Source organism: Lates calcarifer, linkage group LG15 (assembly GCF_001640805.2).
Source record: "Lates calcarifer isolate ASB-BC8 linkage group LG15, TLL_Latcal_v3, whole genome shotgun sequence".
NCBI classification, from domain to species: domain Eukaryota; kingdom Metazoa; phylum Chordata; class Actinopteri; family Centropomidae; genus Lates; species Lates calcarifer.
This window is the reverse complement of record NC_066847.1, coordinates 15,473,768-15,489,122: the sequence shown is the minus strand read 5'-3', so window position 1 is coordinate 15,489,122 and position 15,355 is coordinate 15,473,768. Positions and strand designations below refer to the sequence as shown.

The window sequence follows — 15,355 nt, the reverse complement described above, 5'->3', positions numbered from 1 at the left end:
TTAATCCTATTGGTGTATGTGTATGGATATTTCTGGGTAATTCAATATCAAATTAACATAAGTTAGAAAACGCTCCCAACTAACAGTCATGGATTTGCTTCTTACTTCATGTAAAAAATGTCATGGTACCAAACAACTAGTGTGCAAAAGTTTTGGCTTGTATCTTTTTAGTGAGATACGGAGGCTTTAAAAAAGGTCTTGGTTCTGACAAACAAATGTTGCTAAAAAAAAAAAAAAAAACAATTCAACAATTCATGCTACGTGCTTGAAATTTCCAGGGATTATTCTACACTACTAGATGGGTTTAACTTCTAAAATTGTAAGCATACCGTTGCATATTTCCAACTGTAATAAGAAATTCTTTCATGTTTTGGAGTCTACTGTATCTTCACATGGTATCACATCAAATCTTTCAAGTTTTTATATCTAAAACTCATGTTATAGTAGCAAGCAGGAGCATGTCTCAAAGAAATCAAAAATTCTGATTTATGAGGCAATAAAAATTTTTAAAACGCACATAGATTTCCAGTGAATATAATTATTACAGAGGATACAAGCCAAAGATTTTGCACATTAGTTGCTGAGTAAAATTACATTATTTATAGAAGTATGAAGCAAATCCAAGATGGGGAAACCTCTGTTGATTTGACATAGAAATACATTTCTCCTTCCTATTTTCTATCTCTCTTCCTCCCTTCGTGCCTTCTCTGCCTCTGGTGCAATCCTTATAATATCATGTGATGGGGTCACATCCAGAGCAAGGGCCCATTAGGGTGCAGCCAGGAGCCAAGCTGGCATGGGTTGTGGATTTACCCCCTTCAACAGGGTAGTACAGTGGTGAGAAGGCGATGCGACAGTGACATGAAAGATGGTAGCATAGGCTATACAATGACATGCTTACATACAAAAAAAAAGTTTATAAATAATTTACACTCAGTTTAGATAACACGCAAATCCACAAAAATAGTTGTGGGGACTATGTATGTTAGTATGCATCAACATAAAACCCACATTAAATAGAGAAGAATTTAAAATTACTGGCTACTTTAGTCCAAATGATATCATACACCAACCAGCATAGGCAGTTAACAGGCAGTTAACATACATGATACAGAATTCTGCAGTGATAGCATTGTTTCTACTAACTACCATAAACAATATATGGCATTTAAAAATAAGATAACAATGGATTATTTCCTGCAGCTAAGATTGCAGTCAAACTGAGGTGTTTTTTTGTACTGAGTGGCATCATGGTGGTGCTAGGCAACACACAATCACTTGTCAGTCACTACACAGAACAGCCTTTATATTCAGGCAATTAAAAACAACAACAAGAACTACTTATGGTCACAGGAGAAAGTTGTTCACTCATTCACACATGATCAGTGTCTTCTTGCAGCAGGAAACCACAGGGTATATGAGAACATAATGCAGTTGGAGAAATTGGTTTAAAATGATCTGCTGCTTTTAAAGAAATCTGAAAGAAAAACCAAAGTTATATATATTGTCACATGTACATCTCTCAAACAAGGTAACCTAAAATCAGACTATGCATACTTCTGTTGGCCACCTGGAATTATCAGTTTCTCACTAATAAGACTGTGTCTAGTTATGATTTAGCAACATTACTTTAAAACCAAGATACACAAGTACAAACAAGGAAATCTGATGTATCTTCCCCTAACCAAATCACACGCTGCCATGGATGTTAAATGTACCATTTTGAGAGGTATGACCTGTCTGATGTTTGGAATGTATATGAATGTGGCCTGGAGACAAACTATATTTTGATTGTCTTGTCTTGTGCATTTCCTTCAAGTGCATTTATCTCAGGTGATAGGTTAAATAACAACTTCAATAATATACTGAAACAAAATCATTACTACTAATGCTACTCTTGTAACTACAAGTTGAATATTACATAGCCTCTTTTCTTCAGCTTGTGCGAGAGACAAAGTGAATGCCAAGGAAAAGTGCAAAAAAAATGCCCATTTTCTTGCCATATACAAGAAAATGGTTGATCGTGTGTATTTGTCTTGCATTACGGCTTGTAAATGCTACAGAGGGGTGAGGTCTCCCTACTGAGGTGATCTTGTAGAGCCCTCTAAACCACCCCATTACCAGGCCACCCTTTGGTAGACTTTACCATGTAAAATCATCAAAGTCAAAATCCAAGGAAAACCCTACAAACTACTGGAAGAGACATGTCATTATTCCACTGTCTGGGTGTTCCTGCACACACAAACAAACGGATTACCCAAAATCTGACAAACAGCAGGTGCTGCAGCATTTCTGCTTTTCTTCTCACTTTTTTTTTTTTTTTTGGCTGTCTTTTGGTTTGTTTCATTCGATAAAAAACAGCATTTGTAATTTCAAAGCAATGGTTTCTGCCTTGTTTCGGGGGGGGTGAGACATGCCATGAGATGGGGTTCAAAAGGGGTAATAAACATGCCAACCATTTAATTTGTCTGAATACTGGGATTAAAAAAAAAAACTGCTCCAAGGCAAAAACAGGCATAGTGGGCTTGTGTACTGTCTGCCAACGTGTGTCTGGAGCACAGCACCCTGATGTACTCTAATATGTCCTGTCCACGTCTACAGACCTGGAGTCATGAGACATGCAGCAGACAGCAGGACTGATTCATTCACCGGAGCTCTTTAGCATCTCAGACAGTTGAACTGTGCGTAAATAGATGCTGACCGAGACAACAGACTACCAACCACCCCCCAACTCCATCGTCACACACATTTGACGGATGGCCTGTCTTCAAACACACTAGGACTACAAATCTGCCTGGTCCCAAGGGTATTTTGGGAACTAATGGAGGACGTCTATGCCGTGAGTGTGTGTGTATGTGTGTGTGTGTGTGTGAGTGTGTCTGTGTGGGTGTGTGCATGGGGTTGGGGATGCAGAATCTAGACACAAAGAGAGTCCCAGCAGCCAGTGATGAGGTTGTGAATGCTGCTGGTTGGAGCAGTAAGCAATGAAGGTGCTGCTGGGACAAGTGGAAGGACGCACAGATCGACCTTTTCACTGCTATGGACTTAAAAAATTGCTGCCTCAACTTGACCTACTCGAATGAAGTGAGCAGAGCTGCTCCAGGCTGCATTTTCCAAAGTGTCTGTAGCTTCAGCGGTTGTCAGTTTGATTCCAAAAACACTGGGTTGTATGGTTACAATATAAGAACACTGGGGAGGTTAATGAACAATGCTCAAGATGATTTAAGGCAAAAAAAAATGTCGACAAGAGGCAAATTTAACAAGAAACTCCAAGAAGTATACAAGCACAACACGACATATGCTGTAATATATAGCTCAAACAATCATGGGAAATCACACATTAACCAAACAGCTACAGCAAATACCCTACTCAAATGTGTCCTGTGGAGTTTTCTTGTATACCAGTGGTTAAGTTAGTACAAACTTATTGTGTTTAGCCAAACTTTTTTCAAACCCATAGAACTTGATTTTGAAGCCTAATGGTGATCCCAAAATTTCCAAACATGTCAGGCTGAATTCTAGGACTACATGTTTTACAGTGTCATCTCCTGGGTTTGTGTTATATTGTCATTAAGGGAACCCTTGATTAAACCACCTTTGTTCATTTACACTGAACCACACAGAGGGGCTAACGTCTTCTATAATGATGCTATAGTAATTAGCAGAACCTATATTTTCTCCCAATTACTTACAATATGGATACTTTTGCAGTGTTCCCTATACCAGAATCACCTCCTAAGACAAGTCTTAGTCAAGTGAACTGCTACAAGAGCGTCAGTTCACACCTGGCATTAGAATGCATCTCTACATGCATCTTCAGTGACCACCTCTAATCAGATCTCAGTTCCCTGTTCTATATACAAATAAAGAAGCTGTTTTTGTTTGCAGAGACCAAATGCATTTTTGTTTTAACCAGCGGGAGGCAGCACCTCTCCTGACTAGTCTACCAGAAATTATAAGAAGAGAAAAATCAAAGCAGTACAGACTGGGTCTATTCGTCGGTGTGTTCCAGGCAATCCAAATCACCCAACATGTTTGTCACATTCTTAATACACCGATCAGCCATAACATTATGACCACTGGTGAATGAAGTGAATAACATCAATTATCTCGTCATAACACAATGTTCTGTTGAGGAAGCTTTGGTCCTGACATTCATTTGGACATTATTTTGTCACGTACCCCCCACCTAAATATTGTCACAAACCAAGCATACACGCCTCCAATGGCAACAACACTCCCCAATGTCAGGGGCCTCCCCCAGCAGGATAATCTTCCCACCACACCACAAAAACTGAAATGTCTCCAGGAACACAACAAAGAGCCAAAGCTGTTGACCTGGTCTCCAGACTCCCCAGATCCCAATCTGATGTACCTGTACCAGTGCCTGTGAAACCTGCCTAATATTGCATAGGTCCCCCTCATACTGGCAAAACAGCTCTGACCTGCTGGAACTTGGACATGGGATCTCTGGAGATTTCCTGTAATGTCTGGCACCAGGACATTGGCAGCAGATCCTTTGGATCCTGTGGGTTGCGGGATGGGGCCTCCATGGATCTGACTTGTTCTGGATCATCCCATAGATGTTGGGTCAGATTGGGATCTGGGGAGTCTGGACCTGGTCAACACCTTGGGCTCTTTGTCTTGTTCCTCGAGACATTTCTGAGCAGTTTTTGTGGTGTGGTGGGAGCATTGTCCTGACATTGGGGAGTGTTGTTGCCATTGGAGTGTGTGCTTGGTTTGTGACAATATTTGGGTGGGTGGTACGTCACAAAGTAATGTCCAAATGAATATCAGGACCAAAGCTTCCTCAGCAGAACATGATGTTATAATGAGGTGATCGATGTTATTCACTTCATTTACCAGTGGTCATAATGTTATGGCTGATTGGTGTATGTCGCTATGGGCTTTTAAAAATTTTAAAACATTGCGGACAAAACCAGTTTATGCAATTTGAGAACCAAATGAAAAAGTACGTCTGCTTACACAAACAATGTCAGTTGAGTAGGTGGTCCTTCAATATGGCCCAGAACACATTTGCATACACACTGCTACAAGAATGTGGCCATATGTAGCCCAGACCAGCTCCAAATGTGGCCTGCAATTGGATCTCAATGCATCATTAATGCATCCTCAATGGGTGCATTCACACCTGTACTTAGAGTTGTCCACTTGTCATCGTATCACCCAAGACACATGTTAATGCTAGGTATGAACAGGGCCTAACCAGGTGTAGTAATTCCCTGTGAAATTAATTACAGGAGCACTGATTGCAAAATCTCCATGTCTATGCTGTTGTTTGGTTGTCTTTGCCACACCCCTCCCCAAGCTCCCAGAACATCTATTCAGACTCTGAGTTAAAAGTCTTTTTTACAAGGCCCATTATTAGAATTCATTAATAATAAAACTAAATAAAAACCAAACTAATTCCAAATCAACAACACCTCCACAAACAAATCATACAAAAAAAAGAGGCAAAAAAAGAAAAAACAAACAAACAAACAACAAAGAGCTTAGTGAGAGATTGGATTGCCTGTCTGGCTGGAGACTGCAGGGTAAATATTGGCTGAGCCTAAGAGTGCTTGTGTGTATGAGTTTGTGTGTGTGTGCGTGCATATATCTAGGTGTAAATGTGTGTGTGCACATCTTTGTGTATGTGTCTGGAAGTCAACAAGTAGCCTTGTGCGTGTTTGGCCTGAGGTAGTTGACAGATGACCCCGCTGCCACCTACACACTAACACCACTCATACACAGGATTACAGATCAGGCTGTTTACATCCGTCTGGCTGGCTGGCCCCTGCTGCAGGCTAACTGTTACATACACATAGACACAGATAGCCACTCAAGTCTCTGGCATATGGACCCATTCCCAAGAGGCAAGAGCATATATGCTGCTTTTCAACTATGTGCATCCAAAGGAAAAGGAGGATAACAAACATGTTCTAGGAATGCTCCATACAAGGGTTTTCTGGTGCTTTCCCTGGGGAGAGACACATTTAAAAACTTTTTTCATAGGGAAGTTTTTTGATACTACTACTAATAAAATACTTGAATTTTGGTGACAATATCAACTACCTTGGTTTGAGCAATGTAAACATGTTGAGCTGCAACAATCAGCTGATTACAATCAATTAATCAATCCACAGAAAATTAACAAGCAACTACTTTGATAACATTTGACAATAACAGTAAAAACTGTCATTTTCTGACGTTAGCTTCTGCAATGTGAGGATCAGATGCTTTTCTATGTCATAGTAAACTGAATATCTCGCTCTAACACGTGTCCATTTCAGAACTTTACTGAATCAAAAAAGACAACAATTGGCACAACATTATCATTTAAAATTAGACACTATTTGAACAAGCATATAGTATTAAATTCAACCAGGCCATCAACTGCAGTTTCTGGCACTTGACAGCTCTCCATAGTTGGTGTTATGGACACATTATAGTACACCAGAAATAAGAAACTCAATAGCCAGCAGGTTTAGATAGATTTAGATCAGGCAAAAACACCACAAGTGAAGAAGGGACTTGCCTCACAATATAAAAAAAAATTTTTTTCTTCCATTGCTTGTGTTTGTTTAAAACCTGAATGAGTTATACTGCCATGCACTGAACTTGTTTTGGACAAAAAAAATGCATTTTTGAGCTACTACCCTACATTTAAAAAGTTCCTGAATAATTTACTGCAGTTTTCAATCCTTAATCATATTTTTTCCACATAATTTTCCTGATTGTCAGTTCACCTTTTTTTTTTTAACTACAAAATGGAAAATAATTGCAGTGGACTAAAAAGTTCCTGAGGGGACCATACCTTAACAGGGTTGAGTAGTTTTTGTGTTTGCTAACTGTAAAATAAAGCTAAAGAATACACACCCACAACACATCTGTATGAAGCTGTGGTGTCTGATGTCAGGACAATATAATCTCAGGATGTACAATATAAGATAAATGCACTGTACAATGAATCCAAACACAGCAACATCTAGAGACTAACACTTGTTAAAGGTGTTAAAGGCCTTTCACATCCTACATGTGAATCCCCGTGTGTGGACTGCGGTTTGGTTCCTGGCCGTGACACACTGTTTGCGCTGTGTTCTCTCTATGTTCGTAGTCCCTTTCAATTTTCCTCCTTGTCTGAATAATGAGAAAACACACCAGTGAGACTTCCCACTCTGCTTTAAAAAAAAAAAAAAGAAAGGAAAAAAGGCAGACTGTAGCTCTTTTCTTCAGCCAGAGAAATCATCAAAGCATGAGCTACATTATTCAGCCTTGCCGAGTCTGCATGACAACACAGCAGACAAACAAGAGGTCTTTTGAAACCATACGGTCAATACAATAGGACACAGTTATTTCAAACCACTTGTGAATGGAACTCCCACCAACTAATGAGATGTTCTGATGATGAAAAATGCATTGAAAATACAAGGCCAAAGTTCCAAACAGAGATTCTTGTATATTCTTAAAAACAAAACTGAGTTGATTTTGCAGTTTCATATTCTGCAAGTATCAATCAACACAATTATTTGACTTTTTGCAGCACTGCTTGTCAGCTCATTTTAGAAGTCTGAGGCAGGTCTGCTATCTTATCCAATTAGGCTCTTTCTGCTGTATCACTGGGTCTGTAGATGCACCAGTTCATGCCTGATTGTGTGTGTTTTTCCTGGCTAGGAATACGATGATGCCACAGAAAACAAATGGTGGAACACCAGTGCATCTGCCAGACAAACACACACAAATACACACACTTCTTGGTTACAATGTGGCGTCAGTGCAACCACACTCTGCTGCCAAATCTAAATCTAATATCCTGCGTTCACCTCACATTGCCCAAGCCTGGCCTAGGCCCCAATGGAAATTACACATCACTGTAACTCTGTCTGTATGTCTGTAGCGTGTCTGTGTGTCTGCATGTCTGTCAATATGTCTGTCTGTCTGGTTTTGAATGTGTCTGTCCACACCACTGTTCGTATCTCTGTCTGTACTTCTCTGGCTGTCTGGTTGTGAATGTACCCGTCTGTCTGAATGTCTGCTATGTGCCTGTTTCCTGTTTATTTGTCTTCATCGGTATGTCTGCAGATCTGCCAGACTGGATACATACACTGTCTGGCGGTCCTCTGCTTCACTACCTGCCTGCATGTGTTCGTCTGTTTGCTCTTCTGAATGCACTGCTTCAGTCATAAAGTGGAAACGTCTGCAGTGGATATAGCAGGCAGCAGTATTAGGGCAGAGCTGATAATGATAGTTTCTCTATGGGCTGCTCAGAAGGCAGACAGACATAACATACCATTCCAGCGTTTCCTGTCTAAGCTGACAAGCAAAGTATTTAACCCTCTGTGGTGATCCCTCAGAGCATGTGCACAGCCCAGTCAGGCCTATTGGGCTAAATCTCCAAATATTAATGTAAAACCAACCTCTAAAGCTGAAAACGTCTAGAAAAAGTAGGAAACTCAGAGTAAAAAGATATAATTTCTCAGTAGAAGAGTTGTTGTTAAAAAGAACTCCTGTAAATATGTAAAACACAGCAGAAGCTAAACAATTAGTCTGAACAATGCTAATGCTATATGACTGATTTTTCACTCTAGCTATTATCCATGTCATCTACAGTATCCATGTAATATTAATGACTACTGTACGCCACTGACACACTCAAATAAAGTCAACAAAATCCTACTAAGTACACTAAGGTCACCATAAAGTTTGTCTTAGAAAACGCAAACAAAATCTAAATCCCTACAGATGAATCATAGTAATGCTAAAAACAATATCCTTGCTGAAGGAAATGGCTGATAGCGAATTAATAGCAGAATTAGTTTACCGTCTTTTATGAATACCAAGTCTGATTTGTTGTCTCTCTGACGCTACACAGGAGAGTGCACATAAAACGGATTAGGCACTAAAGTCTCTCAGTAGGTTTGTAAGGTCAGGAGAAACGCAAGTAATGTTACTCACATATCTCCATTCCCTGTGGCTGGGAAGCGGTGCAGTTACAGGAGCAGGTGACATTGGAGTTGCCGGGGCCGCCTGGGGCCGTTAGGTTTTGCATGGGGCTGGGCAGACCGGGACACCGCTCCGGTGAGAGAGCTGCCGCCACCGTCTGGGCCCCCCAACGGGGAAAAACACAAAAAACTTCCAGGCAGTGGCAGCAGGGTCCGCCACCACGAGTAACTCCCGACAGTTTCGCACTATTTCCACGGTTTTTCTCACGCCATATTCCTCACGGGGTGGCAGGGCCAGTGCATTAGCAAGAAATCTGGGGACAAGCCATTGACCGTGTCTAACGCATTGTATTTGTTTTTCTGTTCCTTCCTCCGCCGCTGAGAGCAGCTGTCCTTCCTTTACTAGAGCAGAGCCGACACAGCGGGCTCAAGCTCCGCCCATACGGTGACAGACGGCAAGTCTAGCCAATAAGGGGGCTCCCATGGAGGGCCAGAAAGGGGGAAAAGAGATGCTGCCTTCAGGAGAAGACAGAAATGTCACAATTCTCACTTCAACCAGCCGAAAACATAACAAAACGCCTAAACACTAACCTGTAAAGTACAAACGGGGAAAGTCTGGCTTTACAATGACACGAGTCAGATGTGTTTAAGCGTTCTGAAAAGGAAATAATCCGACTAAGCTACATTTTGTGTCGGCAACATGAAAAATAGGTTGTATAGTGCAAACTTGAAATCCATGACTTCAAATATTTCAGCTTGTGATACATACTATTTTGGTGCATCAGATAGATAAGCATAGATCATATAAACAGACATGTTCGATCATTTGTTTTATGTTATGGGTGAATTTTGTTTGTTTTATTAATGTTTTTCTTGCTAGTGTCTAAAGTGACAAAACCAGGTAACATTTTAAAGGTCTCTGAATGAGTAGCTGCTATTTTTTATGCAAGACTCTTTTTCAATCAAGCTTGGTGTGGTGCTGCCTGGTGTCAGTAGTTAATATTCATGAAGCCTCTTGCATGTATTAGCTGCAGAATGCATTAATTGGCTATTGTGCTGGCTGCAGGAGTGATTCTAGGATTCTAGGTTCAGACCTTAGTCCCTAATGAGAATGTGACATTCAACCTACCTTATAAATCCCTCATTTTTCTATATAGGATATTTACTTTTAATAAATTACCATTAAGTGAAATTTACATCACAAAATATTTTATAAGAAAATGAAATATACTGTTTGCAAAAAAATATTCAACCCCTTTCACTTACACAGTGTCAGGCAACCTGATTAGATGGGTGGTCTATTGTAGTGTATGATAATAATGGTTTAGGATGAACAATCACACCTTAAATATAATGTATGATATACAATAATTGTAAGAGGAGGCTGAGGAGAATCCACACAGTATATCAGTACACTGCTTAGTTATATTTAATCACTGTGGAGCTCACTGCAATGAGTGTGGGCAAAACTTGACAAAAGCTGCCAAGGCATTTTAACTATGTGGTCCTGATCACCTGTCTACTTCATCACATGGTTCTTGTCACTGGCCCACTGATGCAGGGGCTGATCAGGATTTCTCCCAATAGTCCTGATAGCCAGTCCAAATATGCTAAGGTTACCTATTACTTCTTCTTATTTGGTTGTACTGGTGTGGAATTAAAGGTGCATGCAGCCACCTACTGTGCTGGCGTGTGTAAAATGATGACTGTATAAACTACTGGATTTTAAACCAGTTTAGATAAAGCCATTTGAAAATTTAACAATTTGTTCCCTGTCTCTTACAGATAAGTGAGAGGGCTATTACATTATCATATTTATCATTCACAAATAGGAAGCAGAGCTTTACGAAGTAGACTTGAAGGTAGCAACGGAGAGGGGACGGGAAACAGGGTTGCACATGGGTGGGTTGGATGGGGGGGCTGACCTCACTGAGGGGCCCTAGCTGACAATGAGGAAGAGCGTGTGGGGTGGGGGTGTCACTTCAAGTATGGTAATGCACCCAATATATGGCTCTTCATTTGACTAACCTTGAAGTAACACCCCACGCCAGTCCTATGACACGTGCAGGAAGGAGACCCCCACCCAATCATACACACAGACACACGCACACTCACCGTCTGCAGTCTATAAATACACTTGTCTGTTCAAATGATCAGATGCTCTGAATGCCACTCTAGATCAGCAGGTTGCCAAACTATAGTCTAGGGACATTCAGAGGTCATTGAAGAGTGTCCAGGTGGTCCTATTTTATCTGTGCATTAGACAGGGAGAAAATCATATTCATTGTGAACATATAAAATGAAATGGACCTCTGTGAAGGAGAATAAGTAAATGGGAAAAGCAAGACCTCCAACAGATGTTGTTCATTTTATGCCGCATCACTAGCCAAGTTCTATATCCAATCATGCAAAAATATTTTTCTTGACGGCTTCCAATAAATTCCACACTCCATAAATGAGCCGGCACTTATGGAAAAGGATAAAAAGAAAAATAGACGCGTGACCCTGACGCAGTGTGCAAAGCAACAAACTGAGGCACTGATGTCTTGTCGCCTAATGCAGCAATATCAAACCAGACACTGATGGGAGTTTGTTTCTGTCTTGATGTGAGGTCACTGTCATGTCCACACACACACACACACACACTTAAAAACACGTCTAGACACCCAGGCGCACTCCAGACAAGCTCTCGTACGTGGCCTCAGACACACATTGATTCTTACACTTGCGACAAACCTATCCACTCACAAATTCCCCATCACCACCACCACCACCAAACACACACACAGACACACACACACAGCCTGTCTGGACCATCAATTTAGTCCCCTGGGGAGCAAGCAGGGTGACACCACTAACAGGCCAGACCAGACTAGACAGCCAACAGACAGATAAATAGGCCTACTGGGCACGGCTGAATACCAAATGCACTCTACTCTACCAGCTCCCCTACCATCCCCCCTGTGCAGTCTGCTTACACGCACACAGACACTGCACCAGAATCCAATTTTGCAAATCTGCACCTGCAAAACTCAGTACCGGGACCAACTCCTTACCCGCAATTATTTCTAAAACAAATCCAGACCCAACTAGTTAATGTAAGTCCCACAACCTGACCTGAACCCCTTGTGTTCATTAACACACAGTCATTCCATTGAAACCTTAAGCAAAATGTATTTTACATGATGGCTGGTCTGAGGTTATCTGCCATAGGCATGGTGTTCCTGTTAAAGTGTAAGGCACTCGCTCAGTTAGCTCCTACTTGTCAGTGTAATGCAAACTGACACAGAGCTAACGGATTCTTCGGTAAACATCTGTCCACATATCCAAAGTGACTGGACGATTCCTCTCAATCATCTGGCTTCTCAGTTCTGGGATGATGATGAATTGAGGGGTGAGAGGCTGTGTCGTAGGCATTCACAGTAAGACAAAATATAGTGGTCAATTAGGCTTGATAAAAATTATGTTGGTTCAGATGCTTATAGATACAGAGTAGATTAAAAAAACAAACAGAAGTACTTTCTTATTGGCCACATATGCTTGAAATTCTGTTGAGATTTTTGTGGTGAGACCATGAATGCAACAGTGATGTGATCAGACTGAAACAGCACAGTACAGGCTTCAGTGGAATACAACTTCCCTCCTAAAAAAACAACAACAACAACAACAAAAAAGCAATGACATCCAGAGCAACTTCTCCATCTGAACCTATGTGGTGCTGAATAACAGACTACTTCATAGCGCCATCTTGTGGCTCAGTTAGGAAAATGTCTGTTTCATGCCCCATCCCAAACATGGACTGGAAAAAGCTGTTCTTCTCTGGTTTCTTCTCTGTCGCTTCATTACTTCTGAAACCAAAGTAATCTCCTGAGCACAGGTTTAAGCTTTGAATCATCTTCATCAGAAACCACAAGGGAACATGGAAGAGGATGCAGGGAAAATGAAAAAGATTCATCCTACAGATCATATTATAGAGGGTATTCAAATTTGCTGTGAATCACAGCGTGCAAAACGAAAGGACACACAAAAAAATCTTAAATATAGCAGTTTTCTGGTATAAAGAGGAACAACATTTACACTAAACTGCCTAAATGTGGACACCTCTACTCTCATACTTTTGTGCCTGGCCTTTCAGTTACAGCTCAGAAAAACCTTCATGCTACAGCATAGAATGAAATTTTAGACAAGAGTGTGTTTCCAGTTTTGCAGCCATATAATATCAACGGAGTGATCCTTTAACATGACAATACCCCTAGTGGAATGAAATACTGTATCCACATATATTCCATGTAAAGTACCAGGAAATGAGACGAACTGGTCAAACTGACAGATTACAGCACGTGAAATAACTTGCACTGTACCGTACATGTACACAGTGCACTTCCAGCCAGTGCATAAACTTCAGCAAAACGTTTTCTATCCTGCATCACTAATGCCTTTTTATCCAAACAATTTCTCCTGTGGGTACAGCCTCTATCATAAGACTTGCACATGAAGATGATCCATTTTGACTCTATCATAAGATTTTCAGTTAAACCAGTAACTTGAAATGCCCTGTGACCCCTGTTTGAAGTCAGTATTGCTGAATGCCATTCCAAATGTCAGAACAAAAGATGGATATGACTCAGTCTTAATACCAAGGCTGAATGAGATTCATAAATTAACCGCAATGCATCTCACCAGCTGACAAAGCTGGGGAGTGAGAGAGGGAGGAAGAGAGAGAGATAGAGAGAGAGCAAGTGAAAGAGTGCCTTTCATTCAGCATCGACTGTAGCTCGCCATCTTCAGAGAAGAGCTAAGTAACAGAAAGGCCAATCCAGACAGTGAGATTGTAGAATAGGGAGTTTCACTCAACAAAAATGCCTGGCCCATATTTGCTGCTTCCGGTCCTTGTTTGGCTGCAGTGCCATGTCATATCCTGTCCACACAGGTGCACCAGCTGTCTTGTTTCCCACAACTGTCATTCCACACACACACACACACACACACACACACACACACACACATTCATACTTCAGTTCCACTCCAGTCATATCAAAAACCAACCCTCCCCACTTCTCTTACTGCTGCAGACACCGATGCAAGACATCACAGTGCTTACTGGAATGTTGTGTAAGTGTTGGAGACAAATAAAAAGAAAAAGACAAAAGAGGATGATAGAAAGAGAGACAGACCATGTGTATCAGTTTGGAATTAAAGAAAGACTGAGAAAGAGATAGACAGAACCTGTGGTGGAAGATACCTGACTGAGTGAATAAATAAATGAAGAGAAGAAGAAAAGAAGACAAGATGAGAGAAAAAGAAAATAGGAGAGAAGAGAAAAGAAGAGAAGAGAAAAGAGAAGAGGAAAAGACATACAGTGAAAGTAAGAGCCAGTGGGTGAGGTTGAGAGGCACACAGAAACACAGACAGAGAGAAAGAGTAGATAATCAGCAGGTATTGAGCTCTTTTCACCCCTGCGGTAGGGCCCTGCTGAGCATTGTAATGGGCTGTCTGCCCAGCTGGGCCGATGAGCTCATGTCTGGCTTTAACGCCAATCTCCTGAACTGGCACACCGCTCGGCAGGGTGAGCGCAGACGCAGCACTGCAATGCTGCCACTCTACCAGAGGAAGGACAGAGCACAGCTGAAAGATGACAAGAACACTGCCACTCTACCAGAGGAAAGACAGCTGAGAGAGAGAAAAGAAAGATGAGGAAAAGATAAAGAAAAAAGAAGGAGAGAGTCGGGGAGAGCAAAGGTGTGTTTGTGCATGTGTCTCCATCAGCCACTTCCGTCACAACACTGATAAGAGCCACAACCCAGACGGCAATAATCACACAGCCAGTGGACAGACAGCAGCTATAAATGTGTGTGCACGTGTAAAATTGAGGGAAGGAGAGATAGAGTGTGTGTGTTGTTTTATGCCGTCATAAATAGCAGTGATTACAGAGTGTGGATGGTGCGGGTCACAGCCTCCTGCTGGTAAGAGTCCATACATACAGTACAAGCATGTGCACAGTATAGTACACAATTTTGAAATTAGGTATATATACAGTGCACACTGATCAGCCACAACATTATAACCACTGACAAATGAAGTGAATAATCATCTGGATGTTACTTGACACCAAAACATTGTTTAAGACCAAGCGAAAAGACAAGTTAATGTGACATTCTTCCATGTAAAATGTAAAGACAGTCAACTTGCTCAAAATGTAAATATTCAGTCACCTTCCCTCTGTTTCTCGCACAACTGACTTTCTTTTTGCTTTAAAATGGACAGACATTATTGTTGATATTACAGTACAGAGCCTTGACCTCAACCCTATCACTCAATATATTGTTCTCACTGCAGGCATTTCACAGCAACCACTGTACTGTGCATATATAGCTCTCTTATCCCCAGGTTTTCTGCTCAGACAGTGATCTTTA

The 15,355-nt window shown here is 41.2% G+C and overlaps 1 protein-coding gene across 2 annotated transcripts in view; it reads right to left on the bottom strand.

Moving 5' to 3' along the window:
- LOC108876264 (low-density lipoprotein receptor class A domain-containing protein 4) overlaps nt 1-15,355 on the bottom strand; it is a 192,005-nt gene that overhangs the window by 38,178 nt on the left and 138,472 nt on the right. The window contains exon 1 of one of the 2 annotated variants that reach the window (XM_018665647.2): nt 8,956-9,372. The exons of the other annotated variant lie outside the window; for it this stretch is intronic. Within the exon in view, the coding sequence (XP_018521163.1) occupies nt 8,956-9,049 (94 nt within the window). The 5' untranslated portion in view covers nt 9,050-9,372. Of the gene's footprint in view, nt 1-8,955; nt 9,373-15,355 lie in introns of those variants that run through there. 2 annotated transcript variants of the gene reach the window in all.